At 47.2% G+C, this 21959-nt stretch overlaps 1 pseudogene and 1 gene segment (V, D, J or C); one reads left to right on the top strand and one right to left on the bottom strand.

Annotated features, from left to right (window-relative positions):
- The first annotated feature begins 5925 nt into the window (after positions 1–5925).
- LOC124098405 (immunoglobulin heavy variable 4-61-like) lies at positions 5926–6570 on the top strand. The segment is given in 2 exon segments: positions 5926–6036; positions 6122–6570. Coding segments are annotated over 2 exon segments (495 nt in total).
- A 4634-nt stretch (positions 6571–11204) lies between these two features.
- Positions 11205–12787, bottom strand: LOC124098419 (dnaJ homolog subfamily B member 14-like; annotated as a pseudogene).
- Positions 12788–21959: the final 9172 nt, after the last annotated feature.

Genomic DNA, 21959 nt, shown 5'->3' with positions numbered 1-21959 from the left:
ACCCCATCAACTCTGCAAATTCTTTCAATGTCTCACACAAGAGGGTTTGGAGCTCCTCACATCAAAACTAAAGCTGATACTCAGCTTCCAACATGGCTCATTGAAAGAAGTGATAGTAAGGGGATCTTCAGAGAACCCTGGACCTATATCAGTAGATGCATGTGACTGGGGACAGGCTGGGGTTCTGTGCCCAAATGATAGCTGTGGCATGTCAGGGCAACAGCAGAGCAGGTAACCTTCTGGGCTCCATGATGAGGGTCAAAGAGACAATTTAATTGTCCAAAAGAAAACAATGGCACTAAAATTAGAGGACAATATTGTTTTCCTAAGGTCCCTTCTATAGAGTTCACACACAGAGTTCCTGGTACAATCCCCAATGTGTGCCTTTCCAGACTGAGGTCACATGTGCAGTCCACCTCCTCAGGGTCTCATGGTGAGGAGGGCTGAGCTGGGCTCTGTGTGCCACCACCACTGTCAGGAGATCTCACCACAATCCAGGACTCAGTGGCACGTGGTCATGTGGTCATGGAGGGCAAGTCACAGAGTGACTCTCCACCAAGGGCAGAATCCACAGGACCAGTTGCCCCTGCAGGACCTCATCTCTCCACAGGAAAAGGCAAGAACCAGGCCTAAGTGCTCTGCCAACAGTGCTAGGAGTGGACCCATGTGAGCAGGGTCTACACCCCACTGAATCACAGTGTGTGCAGCTAGTGAGCACCAACCCTCCCAGGGACGTCCTTGTCACCACACAGTCCAGAGCAAGGTTCATGTAGAACCATGGAGCTCAGTCATGAGTCACCCAAAGTCTTCCAGCACCTGATGAGCTTTGGGTCTAAGGGAATCTGCTCTGAATGACATAGACTGCAACATGCAGATGTTCCATCAAACTCTGGAACCCCAAAGCTGAACATGAGCTTATGGTGACTGCACATGTATTAGAATCATAATTCTGTAACTTAGGGTAAGATATGGGTGTGTATAGCCTGCACTTCTGTGATCTGTTCACACATACACACACATACACACACACACAGCCATTAGCCCTATGTCCTCTGGGAGGTGAGCCTGGTCACCAGTTCTCAAAGCCCTCTGTCATGTGTGGATATATCCTGCTCCCTGGAAAGTCCCACCACATATCGCTTTGGAATGAGGACTCCCTGTGCCTGGTGACATACACCCCAGGAAATTGATGGACCTTCCTGGGTGCACAGCCAGTTGCCTCCCCTAGAGCAAGGTGTCTGTCCCTCCCTGCACATCGTAGATACAAGCCTCCCCACACCAGATGCACAATGAGGCCCCAGGTTGAACCACAGACCTGCTCACTCACATTCAGGGTCTTCTCCAGCTGGAAGGGTTTTTCTAGTATGGGAACCTGCTCTGGGGAATGTGGAGACATCCTGGTCCTTCTTCCTTTTGCTGGAGGCTCCCAGATGTGAGGTCTCAGGGACTCAGGGAGGAAGACATGGGGCAGCTACATCTGAGTTCAAGACTCACTCTGGTTCTCTGTCCCCAGGCTCCTCTCCCTGATGCAGCTACAAGAGTGGGGACCTGAGTGGTGAAGCTCTCCAAGACATTGTCCCTAACCTGGATGTCTCTGGATTTTCCATCACCAGTGGTTACTGCTGGAGGTTCATCCATCAGCCTCCTGGGGTGGGGCTGCTGTGAATGGGGCTCACTGATGGTAATGGAGGCACAACTTATATCCCTCCCCTGAAGAGTGGAGTCTCCATGTGCAGAGACCATGTAAGGACCAGTTCTCCCTACAGTTGAGATCTGTGACCGACCAGGATGTGGCTGTGCATGACTGTGCAGGACCACAGTGAGGGTGTTGTAGGGACAAATGAGGCAAGGCACCGACGATAACAGGAAACAGTTTTATTTGGCTGCAGCCAGGTTCAGAGGGCACAGCTTTTGCTGTAATCAATCAATCCCCTGAACCCCGAGTTCAGGTAGTTTCAGAGTTTTATACCCAGTGTGTAAGGGGAGGGGCTCATAAGTTCACAGTTTGGAAAAGTTCACATAAAAGCAGCTTTTTTCCCCCACTGCTCTGGGCAAGTTAACTCTTCAAGGACCACACCTGAGAAGGGGGGAGCTTCTTCTCCCCTTTTTATTCTCCCCCTGCCAGCTGTTACCATGGAGCCCAGTTGATAACTTCTCTTATCTTAAAAATGTAGACATCTCTGTGAAGCTCAGCTCAAGGCCAGGGGCCTTGTTTGCACATTTCTTCAAAGTACTATAGTGGATATGTTTGTGAAAAACTAGTAAGAGGTATCCAGCACCTGGAGTGCTGATATCCTCTCGGCTAGTGGTCAAGTAAACAGGGAGACACAAAAATAGGAAGTTTATCTACATGGAACTCTTTTGCAGAGACTCTTTTGCTGACAGTCTTAAAATCAGTCTAGGTGAAGATTTCTGGAGAGGCCCAGTTAAGACTTTTCAGTGGAGAAAGAGGGTGCTACTTCAAGGGTACTCCAGGGTGACCCTAACTAAGCACAAGCCTCCCTACATGGTAGCTAAGAACAAACAGGGACATTAGGACCAGCAGGGAGCTCAGGACCAGCAGGGGACCAGAATCAGTATCAGAAAGTCAGGACCAACATGGGAAGCTCAGGACCAGGGGTGGGGCTCAGGACTAGCAGGTGTCTGGGGAACCATGAGGGACAGGAAGGGACCAAGGAGAAGGTGCAGAGAGGAAGCTGGGAGTGAGGGGCTTCCTGTAGGCCTGTGGGGTTTCCTCTCCTTTTTTACCTTATAGAACCACAGAGACCCTGCAATGCACCTGCTGTGGAGGACCTGGGAATGTCCAAGCCCCTGGCATGGAGGAGACTCTTTGTTAAATTTTCCTGCTTTCATAGGTACCTGTTTTCTTCATCTCATTCTTATGAATTTCTCTGAGAGGCAAACACGCCTTGTACACAACTGAAAGTAGACTGCAGTCTGCACAACTCAAGGGCCTTTGGAGGATGGAAGCATCAGAGTCATTACCCTCATCTGAAGCTCAGTCTGCTGTGTTGTCATCAAGAGGGGCAGCTGCATGCAGGACTCTGTGTCTCTGATTAAGAATGAGGGCCTCATGCCTGTCCTAGTGGTCTGAGGACTTCCAATCCTTCTGCTGCACCATTGAACAGTCCTGGGGAGGCAGGAGCAGAGGCCTGGAGTATGGTAGAAGAACATTTAGTGGTGGAAGCAGATGCCACTACACACCTGTTCCTGAACCCCCTGCTGGTCCTGAGGACTCCCTGATGGACCTGAGCATATGCTGGTTCTTTTCCCCAGATGTCCTTCCCAATTGCACCTGCAGGGGTTGAAATCAATACTGTTTAGAGTCAACATCACCAGGGACACTTCCAAGAGCCAGGTATCATTAGAACTCAACAGGGTGAAACCTGAGGATATGGCTGTGTATTCCAGTGGGAGACACCCAGTGAGGGAACTCAGTGTGAGCCCAGTCACTCACCTGCCTGCAGGGGAAGCTCAAGACCACCATGGGGATCTAAGGACCACCAGGTGGAGCTGAGAACCAGCAAGGATCTGAGGACCAGCAGGGGGATCTCAGAATCAGCAGGGGACTCAGGGGACTCAGGGATCTCAGGACAAGGAGGGGGAGCTCAGGGCTATCAAGGGTAGCTCTGCCCCAGGATAAGGTAAAGAACTGTCCAGAGGAGTGTTTGTATTAAAATATTTTGTCTAATTATACAAATCCCAATTTCTCTGTCTGATTGCAGCTCTTAATTGTTAAATGCTGTTATCAGTAAATAATATTCTGTTTTCCTACTCTGGGCCCATGTACTTGTGAGGTTCAACATATTCATGAATTTCAACATTAAATTCTCAGCCTTGATAACTATACCAGTAAGGATAAAGAATTTTAAATATTGTGTGATTCCTTCTCCTTATTTGCTGTGCACACAGAGGAAGAGGGACACCTGAGGATTTGAAGCAGCATCATAGGAACATGAGAACATGAGGCTTGCCTTGCTCCAGACTTCTAAAGCAAGAGTGTTTCAGCTTTGGAGGCCAAGTCAGACTTGCTCAGCCCTAGGAGGCAGGTCAAACTCACATTTGAAGCTGTTGTAGTTTTGCAGTTTTCCATAACATGAGCTGCCTGAGAAAGCATTTCCCACACACACCCAAATCCCAGGAGGATCCTTCACTGTATCCTGTTTTACTGCCTTCTGTTAAGAACAACATTTCTTCTGACCACATTGGAGGGCCACATTCCCTGCAATGTCTGTGAATTTTGATTTGGTTATTTGCATTCATCATAAAGAATTTCCCAGGGGCAAGAAGGATGAAATAAGCTGACAGAAAGCAAGTGAGTTACAAGAAATTTTTCTTCGGCTATAACTCACAGTGATCTTGGCAATGGATCCTGTCTTAATTAGTCAGCACTCTCAATGTTCACAAACTAGAGTAGAATCATCTGAGCTGAAAAGGAGGCCACTCAGAAAAGTTCCAAAGCAACATGAGTCCTGGCTGCAGAACTCACGGAAGAGAAATGAGAGTCAAGATATTGAATCCATGAACTTGATCCTAACCGAAATGCGGAGCTCAGCCTAAGTGAGACTGGATGGAAATGTTACCTCAAGCAGGGCCATATGAAGCCCTGGCAGGATGGAGTCTACCGTCTTACACATTGCACAGGTGAAGTGGGAATGAGAATCCTAAAGAAGACTCCAGATTCCCCAGGTCAGGGCTAAGATCATCTGAAGATGTCTCACCTTTGGTATGCCTGGAAGAATAGCTTTTTAAGTTAGAAGATTTTCTAGGACATGGAAACTTCACCAGGTGGCACTCATGAATTTAGGTGGTAAAATTAAGGAGATGAGCAAGGTCTTACCTGAGTCACCCCAGGACCAGGGGTCAGTGTTTTCAGTGAATTTATGATTAACACCAGAGTAAATAGGGAGAGGAGCCTATATGTCTTATTAATATGTCATGTTCACTCAGTTAGGCAGGAGATAAATTCCTGAATCCTCATCAAGAGATCAGCAACTACACCTGTCCTCTCAGTGACCACACCTCACTAAAGACAGTGTCCACTGTTCTCTCCAAATGCTGGGCTGTGGGCAAGGCAGGTCTCACTGCAGGGATGCTGCACAGGGAAGGGGACCTGGGCCTCCTCCCTCACCCAGCCTGCCCTGCATGCCGTCCTGTCTGCTGTCAGCCTGGCTCTGCTGCTCTGGGGGACTCAGGGGCTCTCAGCCTCAGGCTGCAGCTGAGAGCTACCTCTGCTCCCAGGACTCTCCCCTGGCCCAGCACCTCCATCCTGTCCTCTCCTGGTGGAGACCAGAGGGCAGGACAGGTGAGGGGAGGAGCTCAGGGCAGATTCCCACCCACTGCTGTCCACAGGCATTGGCTGGACAGTCAGGAGGACAAGCAGGGCACAGGGTGGGGGAGGGCAGTGGGCACACAGCAGGAAGCCCCTCCCCTCCTGAGACCCTGCTCCCTCCTCTCCTGCTCAGTCTGCAGCCCCCAAATCTCACAGAGATGAAAGAGAAGAACTCGTCCTGAGAACAAAGGGGGGCTCTTCTCCTGGATGTGGGGAACCCCATCCTCAGCCCTGGGCTCTGTTCAGTCATCACTGAGGGCTTCTCCTTCAGGGCTGGGAGGTGGACCTGGGCCTCTTGCATGCTGGGCACGTTCCGGCCACTCTGACACCCTCCCAGGAGCAGGGAGGAATGGCTTGGAGGAGGCAGGGCTGGGCTCAGGAGGGTGGGCTCCCCCTCTGACAGCCTTCCAGCTCCCCTGAAACCACCTGCTCTCCTCTCACAGGTAAAGCTCCACCTGGGTTCAAGACAGGGACACATCTCAGGAGCACAGAGGCCCTGGGCAGCCTGACCTCAGCCTCTCCAGATATCAGAAGAGCCTCACTCACATGCAAATCCCTCCTCCTGCTCTGGGTTCAAAGGCCCTCTGGGCTGTGGGAGCTCCCAGCTCTCTGCTCAGACAGGGCTGAGGTCTCTGGGAAGGCAGGTGTGGTCTAGAAGATGAGGCTGCTGGGTCTTGTCCTGTGCCTGGTCACAGCTCCCCAAGGTGAGTGTCCCCAGTGTCAGACCTGGGTCCATGGGGAGGTTCTGACTTCCAATGAATGACAGGCTGTGACTGTCTTTGTCCACAGGTGTCCTGTGCCAGGTGCAGCTGCAGGAATCAGGACCTGGCCTGGTGAAGCCCTCGCAGACCCTGTCCCTCACCTGTGCTGTCTCTGGATTCTCCATCACAACCAGTGGTTACTGGTGGAGCTCGATCCGTCAGTCCCCAGGAAAGGGGCTGGAGTGGATAGGGTATATAAGTTATGGTGGTGGTACTAACTACAGCCCATCCCTCAAGAGCCGAGTGTCCATCTCCAGAGACACGTCCAAGAACCAGTTCTCCCTGCAGCTGAGCTCCCTGACCACTGAGGACACAGCCACCTATTACTGTGCCAGAGACACAGTGAGGGGACCTCAGTGTGAGCCCAGACACAAACCTCCTGCAGGGAACCCAGGGCCAGCAGGGGGCACACTGAACACAGGGTCAGTTCCAGAGCAGGTGCAGAGGGAAGTAAGTAAAGTTCCCCTCATGTCCTGAGGTTTCTTCCCAGCCAGCACACCCCCTAACACTACCTTGCATAGAGATTATTTACATCTTTCCTGTCTCAGAATCTTAGAAGTTTGTCCTTCTCTAAATCAGGCTTGTATGAAATTCTCTTGCTCAGCACAGGCTACTGAATAATATTTCTTGATGAACATTAATTTTTTAACCTTTATTTTATTTATTTATTTTTATGTGGTGCTGAGGATCGAACCCAGGGCTTCGTGTGTGCTAGGTGAGCACTCTAAAGCTGAGCCACAACCCAACCCCCCCCCGAACATTAATATTTTAATGATATTTTCTGCCCAGTGTCTGCAACGTAAACTTTATAGACTTATTTTTTCAGTACCAGGGTTTCATATCAGGGGGCCCTACCCTGAGCTCCATCCTAGCCCTGCCTCAGTTTTATTTTAAGACAGGTTCTCTCTAAGAGGCCCAGCTGGTTTTGAACTAGTTATCTTCCTACCTCATCATCCTGAGTACCTGGGATTAAAGGTGAGCTCTACCATGTCTTATCCCCTCCATGCTCAGATGGATCCCCTGTTCCCTCCCCATGACACCTTCCCATTCCCAATCTTCTCAGTGTGCTTCCTGTTATGGGTCAGGTCATAGAACACATGTTACAGTAGAGCCCACATACTGCCAGAACCTTTCACCCCTGGGACCTTTGGCAATGTCTGGAGTCAGTTTTATTTTCTCTTCTGTTAAAAAAGAAATTTTCCAAGGCAGTTAGTTGTTAGGTAACATTGTAGCTGCCAAACCTCCAGCCATCACACAACACCACCCACAGCAAGGCATTATTCGAACCAAATGGCTATGTACTAAACTGAGAAGCAGTGATAGAAAGGCCTAAACCCAGTTGAAATGCACAGCAATATGCATATTCAGAATAAACTTTCATGTATGTGAGATGTCTATCCTAGTGATGAGGCTCTGTGACACCCAATTACCAAACCCAGGGCTCCAAGCTCTGTGTGGCCTGTGGACAGGGGTGACCTAAGAAAGGTCTTGAAGAGAAAGGGGCTCCCTTGGCAAAGACCCAGGAGGGAGCATGGTCAGTTATGCAGGAGACGGTGGGAGCTGTAAGGTGGCTCTGAAACTGGCCCCAGGTCCCTGAAGACATGCTCTGCTCAGTACCATTCTGTTCCCATCTTGGAGTGAGGTGACCCCAAGTCCAAGAAGCTCCAGGACACCTGCTGGGGAGAGGCAGCTTGGAGCCTGCCTGGGTTTCCAGCCACTGTGGCTAGATGCAGGGTCACAGAGAGGGACACCCTGGGCTCTGTTACTACTCACACCAGTGTCTACCCTGTCCTGAAAGTCCAGCTCCAGTCTGGGTGAAGACGAACAGTGGCAATTTTGATATTCCAGATCATCCTAAGCTACTCCAGATTCATTCCAGAATATTAAATTATTGGGAGTATTTGAAAAATATGGGCCGGTTAACAGCTATGGCACTGATTTTAAATATAAAGCTTGCTAGTGGCTAAAATTTATAGTACTAAATTTTGTAACAATGCTTGTCAATTCTGTATCTATCATTAACAATCTCATTTTTTAAAATTTCTTTGATTTTTTTTGTGCATTATAAAAATGAAAATTGTGTAGTTCATTTTGATGTAGTTTTAAATGCATATACACAATTTTATAGCATAGCAATTTTACCTGTACACCTTGTATATCTTAAATTTCTCTGCCTGTCATCATCTTTTCAATTTATCATATATGTTTGGTCATACTAAAAGCAAACACAACAGTTTTCCTTTGTTATATGTCTCTGATGGTCTTATTGTACACTGCAAATGTTGGTGTTTTAATGACTAAAAAGAACTCCATTGCATTCAGAGGGCATTTCTGAATGATTTATTTCCCCCAATGGTTTGATTTCTGTCTTCTTTCCTTCACTGAAACCTCAGGACTTGCTCTGGATTCTCACACAGTTCTTTCCTTGCCCAGGTGGATGCTGGGATCACTTTCCCTAAACAAGATGTCCCTAACTTGCAGACAGCCTGTATTTGATTGCTTAAGCCTGTTTCTCTGAGTATAATATATGGACATACTTATATAAATTAGATTTAGGACTTGAGAGTGTAATACATTTTGAAGGATCTGAATAAATAATGATGTGTTGTATATTGCTGTTCACACATGAGGGTGTTTGATCATCAACATCACTGTGAATGTCACCATTTCTTTCCATCAGAAACACAGCTGGTGATTCCAGCTTTATTTTCATAATTACATTAAAACCTTGTAAAGTCTTGTGAGGCAGAGGACAGCACCCTGACACAGGGGTGCCAGGCGCCATGATGGATCCCAGGCTGTGCACACCCAGCTGTCCATCACCTGTCCCTCCTGGGTGTGGGGAGTCCACCAGCTGCTCTGCCCCAGTTACTATGAAGCACAGCCTGGCTGTGGGCCACAGGTGACCTGTGAGCTGCAGAGTCCCAGGACAAGGCCCTCTCTGCACGTGGCCCAAACCACCCACCCTCACCCTCACCCTCCCTGCACCTTCCCATCTCCAGGGGCCACTGTCCTCTCTCTTTCCAGGACCTGATGCAGTAGCTTCCCCACATGAGGGATGGTGTGGGGATGGTCTCCCTCTGCCTGACCCATTTCAGCTAGGACCCTGTGCTCCAGGGCCATGCCCAGGTCCAGGAAGGATAGGATGTCATTCTTTTGGCTATAAAATATTTCCTGGTCTATGCATAGTGGATGTTCTTCATCCATCTACCACTGAATGACTCCTTTGTTGATTGTGAATTGTGTTTCAATAATCAATGGTTTTCAAATAATTATTTGATGTACAGATTACATTTCTTATGGAAAAACACTCAGTACCTGGGTGGCTACATCATGGGTGAGACCTGATTTTATTTCTGATGAAGCTCCACAGTATTCTCCATGACACAGTCTATATTCCCAGTAGTACTCTGACCCCTTCCACTGTGAGCATTTGTTATCTTCCTCTTTTACAAGGAGCCATCTCACCAGGGAGGGTTGAAATCTCCCTGTGGTTTTGTTTGCATTTTCCTGGTGATTTGTGATGTTGAGCATTTAATAAGTTATTTGTGTTAGTCTATGTGATCTTTGAGAGATGTGAACATAGGTAATTTACCCAAGTGTAGTAAATTGTGGGGTATTTGTTCTGTGTTATCTTTGGCTACTGAACTGTTGGCTTTTCCCACTCATTCTGCATTTCTGACCCTTGTTGGAGCAACAGGTTTCCAAATAAATTTTCTGCTAGTGTGTAGATTTTCTCCTCACTCCTTCCTTTGCTGTGGAGAATCCTGCTGCTTGATCTGTCCACTTTTACTCCATGGCCTTTGTTTTTAGGTTCTTATCTTATTTCTCCTCCTGTGTGAGCACCTTTCAGTGTCTCCTAGGTTTTCTTCCATGGCTTTGACATCTCAGGACCTGTGTGTAAGTCTTGCATTGATTTGGAGCTGAGATTTCACCTGGTGAGAGTGGGGGTCTAATTCCAATCTCCTGCCTGTGGTTGTCCAGTTTTCCCAGAGCTATTCAGTAAAGAACCATCCTTCCAATAAGGATTCCTGACCTTTTTGCTAGACCCTATGGACTACATGTGTGTGGCTGCACCCTGTCATCAAAATCTCATTGCATCTGTGTGTGGGTTCAGTGTAGGGCCAGCAGTCTAGGCTGCTGTCACCTGTGGTACATGTTGACGTGCAGGTAGAGATGAGACCAGGCAGTGCTATTTTGGGTGAAGGTGGCTTTGCCTGTTCAGTTTCCCTTTGTCTCTCTGTGAGTTTTAAGTTTATGCTTTCTCTTTCTGTAAAGAATGTCACAGGAACTTTGGCAAAGGATGCATTGAATCCTCAGGTGGTTTCATGGGGTGTGGAAAATCAACAGTATTTTTACTCCAATTCCATGAATTGGGATATCTTTCCACTTTTTCTGTATTTCATCTTCAATTGCTTTAAACAAATTTAGAGTTTACCTAATGGATGTATTTCACTTTTTGGATAATTTAATTCTAGATAATTATGTAGCAATTTTGAATAGGACTATTTCTTGAATTTTTCAACATGATTACTTTTTTTTTTAAAGAGAGAGCGAGAGCCAGAGAGAGAAAGAGAGAGAGAGAGAGAGAGAGAGAGAGAGAGAGAGAGAGAGAGAGGAGAGAGAATTTTTAAATATTTATTTTTTAGTTTTCGGTAGACACAACAGCTTTATTTTATTTTTGTGTGGTGCTGAGGATCGAACCCAGTGCCCCATGTATGCCAGGCAAGTTCACTACTTCTTGAGCCACATCCCCAGCCCACAACATGGTTACTTTTGATGTATAAAAATGTCACATTTTGTATGGCAACTTTGTATTTTGTGACTTTACCAGTTTTTCAGTTGTAATATTCAAGGTGGACTCTTTAGTTTTTTTTTTTTTTTTAAGGAAGTGTCTTATGGAGCTAAACACTAAAAGAATTTAAATAAAAGGCAATAATCTGTATGATCATTCCATAAATATTTACATGAGGGAAAAGAGAGAGAATCATTAAAACTGAATTGCTACAGGTATGAGAATCCTTTCTCAAAGCATTTTTAGTGAGGAATCATATAAGCTTTCAAAATGAAAATAATTGCAGAAACATAAATGTTAATTTCAGTTCTCAGTTCTTACTATTTAAAGGAACCAATGAGTCATAAACAGCCCAAGATTTCAGGAACCAACTATTCAGTTCAGTTTTTAATATCAAGTCTTTTTCTTCAGCTCTCATGGTGAAATTAAATTTACAGAAGAGATAAAGAGCATGCTGAAAGGCATAAGTAAAAATTCCAGTTCATCCTCCTTTATAAAGGCTAGTCAGCCGCTCCAGTTCCTTGCAGGTGTCCATGCTCAAGGCATGTGCCTTCCTTTGGAGTCGATCTTCATGGTATACTTTTGCTGCATACTGCATATCCTTTTTTTGCTGTCTTTCTTTCCAGAAATTATTTCGAATATTAGTCACATAATCTTCTTCTACACTCTCTTTTTACCTTTGGTAATAACATTCCTTTATATTCATTTTTAAAGTCCTTGTTGACATAGTAAACAGGGCCCAAATTTTCTGTTTGCATTTTAATGGTTTGCTCTGATCCAGATCTGGGATATAAGGAATAAGGAGGATTGGAGACCATCAGTTGGCTAATAATGACACAAGGATCAGTAAGATAATGGGCATCAGCTGGATAAACACAGAAAAACCTCCGATTCCCCTTTTTCTTCTCTTTCATGTCCACTATGTGGATGCTGATGTTGATGGCTATAACCAGCTCGGACATTTGAAAATGAGTGTACACTACCTGAAGGAAATCCACCACCAAAAAATATATTGAACAAGTCTTCTGGAGTTATATCAGCTTCACAGCCTCTATGGAAATTTAATCTGCCATTGTCTTGGTGATTACATGCTGTTCTTCACTGCCTGTGGGATACACTGTTTTCGTTTTTCTGGATTGCTTAAAACAGCATAAGCATTTCCAATCTTTTTAAAAGCATCTGTTGCTCCAGATGCATGGTTTTTGTCTGGATGAAACTTCAAAGGAAGCTTTCTATAAGCCTTTTTCAAATCTTCATCACCAGCATCTTTTGTAACCCCAAGTACTTCCTAGTAATTTTTACATTTGTTAATGCTGAGAGCTCCATCTACTTGGTCTTTGGTGTAGCATTTTCCACTTTCACCACCACGGGATATGCTGTCTTTGTGCAGTGGGGTTTGCTCCGATCACTAGTACCTGAGGGTGTTCCGCAATGAGGACTATTTCCAGCAGTGCTTCATTTTTCATAATTACCTCCCACAGTGCTCTATTCCCAGCTACTCAGGAAGGCTGAGGCAAGAGGACTGCTTGAGCCCAGGAGCTGAAGACCATCCTGAGCAACAGCGGGCCCAGGGCAGAGGGTAGAGCTTCTGAAGGCAGCGCTGGGCCTTCTCACGGTTGCCGGGGATCTGAGCCTCCCTGGCGACCTCGACACATTTCTCTGCCTTATTCGGGTTCCCCCCAGGACTTGCGCCTGGTTCCCTTTCCTTGCTACGACGGGGAAGCCGCCACTGCTGAGGAGGCGAGGCCAGCCCGGGTGGAAGCCAGGGGCTGCAGCGAGCCAGGAGGAGCACCCAGGACCCCGGTGGCGGCAGTAGCAGGGGCTCAAGGGCGGGCCTCGCAGCCCCGCCTCCTCACAGCGGCCTCCCCGCCCCCCGCGGGCCGCTATGGCGCCAGCCATCTCTCCCAACCCCAGACCCATCTCCAGGGCCTGGGCATCCTAGCCCAAGTGGCGGCCAATAGAAAGAGCCGACTGGCTGGCAGCTAAGGAGCTTACAGCAGCCCGGGGCAACAGCAGCCATATGCAGAGAGGGGCGGGGACCTCTTTAGGTTTTTATGTATATAAAATTAGGTCATCTAAAACTGAAGTTCCTTGAATTCTCCTTCCCACTTTGAAGGGCCTTTGCTTCCCTGTCCTGTAAATTGCTTTGCTAAGGCTTGCAGTGTGATGTTGACTAGAGGTGGCCAAGCTGGGCTTCCCCCAGATCTGAGAGACCTCTGGTTGGCCCTCATTTGGATAAGCTGGAGAGTGGGGATCTACAGCAAACCCTTAAGTTCAGACACACTTCCTCCTCATGGTTCTCACAAGTTCTGCACCACACAGGAACATGTGCTGGGATATGACCTCAGTAGTGCTGTGGGGACATGGTGGAAGGTCTCAGGGGCAGCCATTGGGGAGCCTGGCCCAGGGTGTCAGTTGTTCTCTCCATCTGTGGATGACGTGGACTTGCTGAGGAAGACAGGGCAGCAATAGCATGGGCAGGTAGCTGTATGCCCAGGAGGATCACAGGACACATGTCCCAGACAGTGAGATGCTGTTTCCCCAGGTCCTGCACTGCCCAGGATCAGGAACAGGTCACAGATGATTGATAGATAGATAAATAGATAGATAGATAGATAGATAGATATACACAGAGGGCAGACAAATAAAGGGATACCTGGTAGATAGATAAGGTATTTCATTGACAGATAACAAGGAAATGATAAAAGATAATATATACATATAAATAAGTGACCAAATAATGTATCAAAGCTGATATAAATATAAGAAAATGATGATAAATAATATATACATAATAGATGATTGATGATTCACAGAGAAAGATAGATGATAGATAATAGATACATAGAAATATAGATAGATAGATAGATAGTTAGCTAGCTATAATTGGTCTCAGGCCCCAAATGATACAGGAACACTGCTCCAATTTTCAAGTCTTTCCTGTTCTTGACCACGTATCCCCTTCCATATGTTTCTTTCACCATATTCCCTGGACAGGACAAAAAAGATGCTGGGCATGGAAAGTGGGAGCCATGGAGAGGTCTGAATTCTCTCAGGGCTGTAGCCTACTTCACTCAGTAGAAGCCCATGGCCAGAGCCTCTCCTTTCCTGTCTCACCCTCTAGGTCCTGGTCATGGCCAAATCACCATGGGGACACAGGGGCAGCCTGGCACTGTCTGCTCTAGGTGTGTGAGTGGCAGGTTCCTTACCCCATTGACCAAGCCCTGGGCTTGAGACCATGTGTGCAGTCCCTGTGCTGGCTCCATGGCCCACTCCTGATGGGTCGCTGCAAGGACAGTTAGCATGGAGAGTGTGCTCAGCTGGGTTTTCCTGGTGGCTGTTTTCAAAGGTAATGAATGGAGAACCAGAGACCCTGAGTATGTGAGGGGACAGAAGTGAGAGAATGAGTGTATGAGTGAGAGTGTCCTGACCAGGCTGCCTCTGTGTTTGCAGGTGACAAGTGGATATATAGCTGGTGGAGTATCGGGGGGCCCTGGTGCAGCCCTTGGGGGGGACTGCAACTCTCCTGTGCAGCCTCTAGATTCACCTTGAGCAGCTACTGGATGAACTGGGTCCGCCAGGCTCCAGGGAAGGGCCTGTAATGTTTTGACAGTTTAACTAAAATGGTGGTAGCCCCTACTACCCAGACTCAGTGAAGTGCCAATTCACCATCTCCAGAGACAACTGCAAGAACATGCTGTACCTGCAAATGAGCAGTCTGAGAGCCCAGGACACGGCCACCTATTACTGTGCCAGAGACACAGTGAGGGAACCTCAGTGTGAGCCCAGACACAAACCTCCCGCATTGCGACCAGGGCCAGCAGGGGGCGCTCAGCACATAAGAATCTCAGGGTCAGGACAGGAGCAGGTGCAGAGAGTGGTTGAGGACTGGTTTCCTGTGGGATATTGAGGCTTTTTCTCTGTCCCCCTGGGTCCTGGGCAAGTAATACTTTTTAACTCAGTTTGTATATTTCTCTGATGTCTTTGGCAAAAATGTTTGTTTCCTTGTTTTTCAGGGTGACAGGAACACCAGGGCCACTTAGAGCCCTATATCACAGGCTCCAATGTAAACTCTTGAAGAGGGAGATTCAAATGGATTCCCTCTGGGGCTTCCCCTCAGTTCAGAGTCTCCCCATGGATCTTTCCTAGATTTACAATCCTGTTCATCTGCTCTCAATTCTACATTCAGAAGTCATCACTGCAAGGGAGCAGAGATTCACCATGCGTAAGCACAGGGTGTGGCCACGCCTGCTCCTGTGAGTGACCTCACAGTGGGACACACAATATCCAGAGCCCTCTGCAGAGTTGTTGACAGCACTTTCTGAGACACACAATCAGTCACAGAGTAGACTTGCTACTCTGGATTCAGAGTGAGGCAAAATGGACAGTGGGGTCAGGACCCAGCTCATACTAGGACACACAAAGGTCACAGCTCAGGCCCATCATCAAGGGTCCCTAAGGGAGGGCCTGATTCCAAGTACTGTCTCTGAAACCAACCAGTCATCAGAATTTCTGCTGTCCTCAGGTTGCAGAAGCACAGGAGAGCTCCATAGTTCAGCACAGGGCAGCCTGGCCCATGTCACAGACAGAGCTTATGGAGCCTGATCCCTCCAGGGAGAAGACCCTTTAGCAGCCAGATGAAGAAGAGAAGATAACCAGGGTAAGGGGGCTCCTGGGTACTTTTCTGCTTTCAGCACTGTGGTTGAGCCCTCCTGCAGAACCATGAGGGACTTCTCCACAGTGATGTCCAGGCTGGGGGCCTTCCACAGACACAGAGAATTTGAGAGACACTTTGAATTCCCCACAGTGATGCCTAGGGAGTGCTGGACTGGTGCAGCAGGACTCAACTGGACGGGGATAGGGGAGAGAGCGAGTTCCCACAGTGTCAGGGGTCAGCAGGGAAAGTTCCACCTGGATGTTTAAGATTAACCAGCACCAGAGGAAGACATGCTCAGGAGCTTTCTCAGCTCTATGCCCAGAAGTGAGGCCAGTGGGGCCACTGGCTTCAGAATCCTGAAGACACACTGTGCTCAGAACCACTCTGACTCCATCTTGCTATGAGGTGATCTTGAGTCTGAGAAGCCCCAGGCCATCTAGCTGCTGGGCACAGGCACCTTGGACAGTGCTTGGGTTTCCAGTCACTGTGGCTGGATTTCAGGATCACAGAGAGGGACACATAGGTGTCCACCCTATTGAGAGTCCAGCTCCAGTCTGGGTGAGGATGAGCATCACCAATATTTAGTTCCACAATACTCCCAGGCAACTCCTGCTTCACTTCGTAAATTTAAATTATTTTGCTTTTTCCAAAAGATTTTATTTTTAATTGATTTTTTTCCCAAAAGATTTTGATTGAGAGTCATAACACATTTTTTGTATATAAAATGTATAAGTTTCTAACTAAATTAGAGTTTTATATTTTATATCAGTGGAACCCATTTCTTTTTCAATCAACAATACTTTTATATTCTTAATCATTTGTAATGTTTTATATTGAGCATTATCATCATCTTCTCAAATTATAATTTATTTTTTTCAAACCAAATACAAATACAATGATTTTCTTTTGCTGTATATCCCTGATGTTTTCATGTATACCTAACTAATAATCATACCTTGTACAATATTGTTTTCATTGGTGAAGAGAAGTGATTTTGCATTTGATAAACATAGAATTTTTTCATTAATTTTTTTCCTTAGTGGTTGAGTTTATGTCTCCTTTGCCTCATTCAGAACTCAGAACTTACTCTGGGAACCTTGCTCAGCTTCTTCCTGAGCCCTGGTGGATGCTGAGATACCATTCCCTAAATATGGTGCCCCTCACTTTCAGACAGTTTGAGTTCGATATCTTAAGCCTGCTTTTCTGAGTAAAATGTTTGGACAAAGTCATATACATTAGATGTGCGATTTAACAGTGGAATCCATATTGAAACCCGGATAAGCATTCATAGTGTATGTTGTTGTGTTTCACACACCTTGCTGAGACTGCTTCATGTCCCTCTTGTCCTCTCTTCTGATCTCAGTGTCCTGTCTTGTTGGGCAGACAGGCATTTTGTTGGATTTTATGTGTTTTATTACAGTTTATTATAATTTCAGAAAATTACTTTAACCTGCTTTTTTTCTTTTTTTTTCTCTTTTTAAAGAGAGACAGTGAGAGAGAGACACAGAGAGAGAGAGAGAGAGACACAGAGAGAGAGAGAGAGAGAGAGAGAGAATTTTTAATATTTATTTTCTAGTTATCGGTGGACACAACATCTTTGTCTGTATGTGGTGCTGAGAATCGAACCCGGGCCGCATGCATGCCAGGTGAGCGCGCTCCCGCTTGAGCCACATCCCCAGCCCTAGACCTGCTTTATTCTAAGTGTTCTATAAATATCATCTTGAACCTTGCCCACTCTGTATTTGGAGATTTCTGTTGTATGGGCCCCTCACTAGCATTTGGTTTCTGTCTTATGAAAACATTCCTTGGAACCACCCTGTGCTTTGATCCCCTCACATCTGGTTCCTGGCTCCTTAGATGACATCTGGCTCTCCTACTTCTTTCTGCACCTGAAGCTCTGTAACCTGATAAATTTTATTCCAGGCCGGGATTGCCTTAGGGGACTTGCTCTGAGCTTCTCTCCAGCCTGGCTTTGGGCTCACATGAAGGGCCACTAGGGAGGCCTCTGTCTGTCCCCACTGCAGTGGGGAGGTGTTCCTGGCCCACATTGTCACCTCCCACCCACCACAGAAACCTGCCTCTCCCTGTTGCCACCTCCCTGTGATGCTTCTCCTCTGAGGACTCAGACTCTTATTCTGGTCTCTTCTCTTCAGCCCAGGGTGCTGTTCCTGAGGACAGGGAGGGGTGGTCTGGGGAGTGTTTCCCCCTTCTGTTCCTACTTTCTGTGAGGTTCCAGAGGAGCCCCTGGTATTGGATTGGTGGGTTGCCCTGCCTGTAACTGTTGCATGTGACAACATCTTTCATTAACTCACTTGGTGAGTCTGACTTTTTTCTCCAAGTATGATGTTCCCAATTCAGTCCATTTTCCAGGAAGTGACATTATTTCTCTCTTTCTTGTTGCTGTGGGAGCTCCAGTGGGCACACAGCTCACATTTTCTCTGTCCACTGTTGTGTGGACAGCACCTGGCTGGTGCTACACCTGGCTCCTGGAGCTATGCTGCTGTAACATTGGTGTGTGTGCATCACTATTCTCTGCTGATATTAGGTCTGTGGATCAGTACTGAGGAGTGGAAACTGGTTCCATAGTAGCTTGACTCCTAGTCTCCTGGGTCCGTGGGCTCTTTTCATCCAGCAAGGAAGTCCATGGAACAGGGTAGAGGAGAGTATGGCTGCAGAGTCACTAATCAAGACCTTTGGAGACCAAGCAAGAAGCAGTTCTGATTTTATTGCACAGTTACCATGTATATATATACTCAGGCAGCAGCTAAGCAATTTACAGGTAATCACCAATATAATTTCTGGCCAACTTTCCTCCACAGCCCTGGTAGCCAGGTCAAATTTGCAATCAAACCTATAGTATGTTTGCTGTTATCCATGGACATGAACTGCCTGGGAAGGCAATCCCCCCCCCCCCAGACATCCATTCCCAGGAGGTTCCCTCTATCCATCCTCTTGTTTCTGTTTCATACTGTGAACAAATATTTTTCTGACCAGCAATGGAGGACCATGTTCCCTGCAATGTCTCTGCATTGTGATTTTATTATTTCCAATGGTCCCCAAGAATTATGTTTTATGAATACCTGGGCTTCAGATGTGAAAGAACACTGGGATGTGCTTTACACAGAAAGAATGTGAGAAACAGAAACTTTTTTTTTCAATTGTGACTCAGAAATCTTGGCCAAGGCTCTAGTGCCAATAGGTCACCAATGTCAATCATCCATGAGTAGGAGGAGAAATCACCTGAACTGAGCATGAGGCCACACAGGACAGTTCCAAAGCAACCCAGGTTATGGGAGAGGAAGTCAAGGAGCCTGCGAGACCAAAATATTGGATTTATGAAATTTTAATCATAGCAGTAATGAAAGAGCCATAAGTGAGCATGATGTTAATGCAGTAGATGGACACGAAATCTCAGGTAGGGCCAAGTAAAACACTGGGTGCTAGAACCCACTGGTTCACACCTGGATGAGGGGAGGAGAAAAGAGTGTCGTGCCAAGGGTCTAGGTGCATTGCTGTGATGGCCTAACTTGAAGAATAGCTTTCTAAACCAGATGATTTGCTAGGACTTGGAAACTACATATAATGGCACACCTGGCTTTTTGGATGGTGAAAACCTGGAGACCAGCAGGTCTTACCTGAGCCACTCTAAGACCAAGAGGTGGGTGCTGCAGGCTCAGTGTCTGCAGGGAGTTCATGGTCAACACCACAGGGAACAAGGAGAGGAGCCACATGTCTTATTAGTGTGCTGTGCTCACTCAGTTAGGCAGGAGGTCAATTCCTGAACCTCATCAGGAGGTCAGCACCTACACCTGCCCTCTCAGTGACCCCACCTCACTAAAGACAGTGTCCACTGTTCTCTCCAAATGCTGGGCTGTGGGCAAGGCAGGTCTCACTGCAGGGATGCTGCACAGGGAAGGGGACTGGGCCTCCTCCCTCACCCAGCCTGCCCTGCATGCCGTCCTGTCTGCTGTCAGCCTGGCTCTGCTGCTCTGGGGCACTCAGGGGCTCTCAGCCTCAGGCTGCAGCTGAGAGCTTCCTCTGCCCCCAGGACTCCCACCTGGCCCAGCACCTCCATCCTGTCCTCTCCTGGTGGAGACCAGAGGGCAGGACAGGTGAGGGGCTGGGCTCAGGAGGGTGGGCTCCCCCTCTGACAGCCTTCCAGCTCCCCTGAAACCACCTGCTCTCCTCTCACAGGTAAAGCTTTACTTGGTTTCCAAGGAGGGACACATCTCAGGAGCACAGAGGACCTGGGCAGCCTGACCTCAGCCTCTCCAGATATCAGAAGAGTCTCACCCACATGCAAATCCCTCCTCCTGCTCTGGGTTCAAAGGCCCTCTGGGCTGTGGGAGCTCCCAGCTCTCTGCTCAGACAGGGCTGAGGTCTCTGGGAAGGCAGGTGTGGTCTACAAGATGAGGCTGCTGGGTCTTCTTCTGTAGCTGGTCACACCTTCCCAAGGTGAGTGTCTCCAGTGTCTGACCTGGGTTGATGCAGAGGTTGTGACTGCAGGTGACTGATAGCATGTGACTGTCCTTGTCCCCAGGAGTCCTATGCAGGTTCAGCTGCAGAAGTCATGATCTGGCCTGTTGAAGCCCTTACAGACCCTATCTGTCTCCTGTGCTGTGTCTGGATTGTCCATCACAACTAGTGGCTATGGCTGGCACTGGATCGATCCTTCAGTCCCCAGTAAAGGGGCTGAGTGAATAGAGTATATATAAAATGATGGTGGTACTAACTAGAACCCATATTTCAAAAGCTGAGTGAAAGTCCAGAGACATGTTCAAGAATTAGTTTTTCCTGCAGCTGAACTCCCTGACTTCCCAGGACACAGCCACCTATTACTGTGCCAGAGCCACAGTGAGGGGACCCTAGTGTGAGCCTATACATAAACTTCCCTGCAGGGTGCCCAGGGCCATCAGGGGGTGCTCAGCAAGCTCAGGAGCAGGTTCAGAGGGAGGAGAGAAGAGTTTACCTCAGTCCTTGAGGCTCCTCCTCAGCCAGGACCTGCCAAGACACAATCTTGTATGGAAATTCTCTAGATCATTCCTGTCTCAGAATCTCAGATGCTTTTCCTGCTCTAGATCAGGCTTGTCTATAATTCCATTGCTCAGCATAGGCTACTCAACATTATTTTCTGAGGAACATTAATTTTTAATAATATTTCCTGCTCAATGTATTTAATGTGAACTTTCTAAACTTATTTTTTCAGTACCAGGGATTGATACAATGGTTTCATAACCCTGAGTTCCATTATAACCCACTTTGAGTCTTATTTAAGTCAGGTTCTCCCTAAGAAGCCCAGGCTGACCTTGAACAAGTTATCCTACCTCAGCATTCTGAGTACCTGGGGTTAGAGGTGAGCTCCACCACACCCAGGTTAACTTTATAGACATTTGATGCCATATCTTACCCTCTCCATTCTCAGCTGGATCCCCTTTCTCTCCCCATGACACCTTTTCATTCCCAATCTGCACAGTGTGCTTCCTGTCATGGATCAGGTCACAGAACACACTTGACAGCAGAGCCCACATAGTGCCAGAAACTTCCACCCCTGTGGACCCTTGGCAATATCTGGATTCAGTTTTATTTTCACTTATGTTAAGAAAGGGTTTTGCAAGTCAACCAGTCGTTAGAAACCATTGTACCTGCCAAACCTCCAGTCATCATTCAACATCACCCATAGCAAGGAATTATCTGAACCAAATATCTATGGACTGAACAGAGAAGCAGTGACAGAAAGCCCTAAACCTGGTCAATGCACAGAAATATGCATATTCAGAGTAACTTTGGTGTATGTGAGCTGCCTACATCTCATGATGAGGCTCTGTGACATCCACACTCCACACCCAGGGATCCAAGCTGTACATGGCCTGTGGACAGGGGTGAGAGAAAGGGGCACCCTTGGCAAAGACCCAGGAGGGAGAGTGGACAGCTCTGCATAGACTGTGGGAATAACAGGTCACATCTGCCACTGGCCTCAGGACCCTGAAGGCACAGTTTGCCTAGCGCTGCTCTAACCCCATCTTGCTGGGAGATGACCCTGAGCCTGAGAAGCTCCAGGACACCTGGCTCCTGGCAGAGTCAGCTTGGATCCTGTCCAGGTTTCCAGCCACTGTGGCTAGATTGCAGGATTACAGACAGGGACAACCTGGGCTGTGTTCCTGCTCACGTCAATGCCCATCCTGTCCTGAGAGTTCAGCAGAAATCTGGGTGAAAATGGTCATGGGAAATTGTTATACCCCAGATCATCTTAAGTTATTCCTGGTCCATTCCAGATAATTAAATCTTTTTTTTATTGTATTTTTTTTTTGTATTGAGTGTTATAACACTGATTTTGCATATAAACCTTATAAGTTGCTAAGTTAGAGTTTTATATTTTATATCAATACAAGCCATTTCTGTTTCAATAAACAATAT

Source organism: Marmota monax, unplaced genomic scaffold (assembly GCF_021218885.2).
Source record: "Marmota monax isolate L192 unplaced genomic scaffold, Marmota_monax_Labrador192_F-V1.1 WCK01_AAM20220418_F8-fsc00395, whole genome shotgun sequence".
In the NCBI taxonomy this organism is placed as follows: Eukaryota; Metazoa; Chordata; class Mammalia; order Rodentia; family Sciuridae; genus Marmota; species Marmota monax.
Note: the sequence above shows the minus strand (reverse complement) of the source record. Positions and strands in the feature narration are given on the sequence as shown.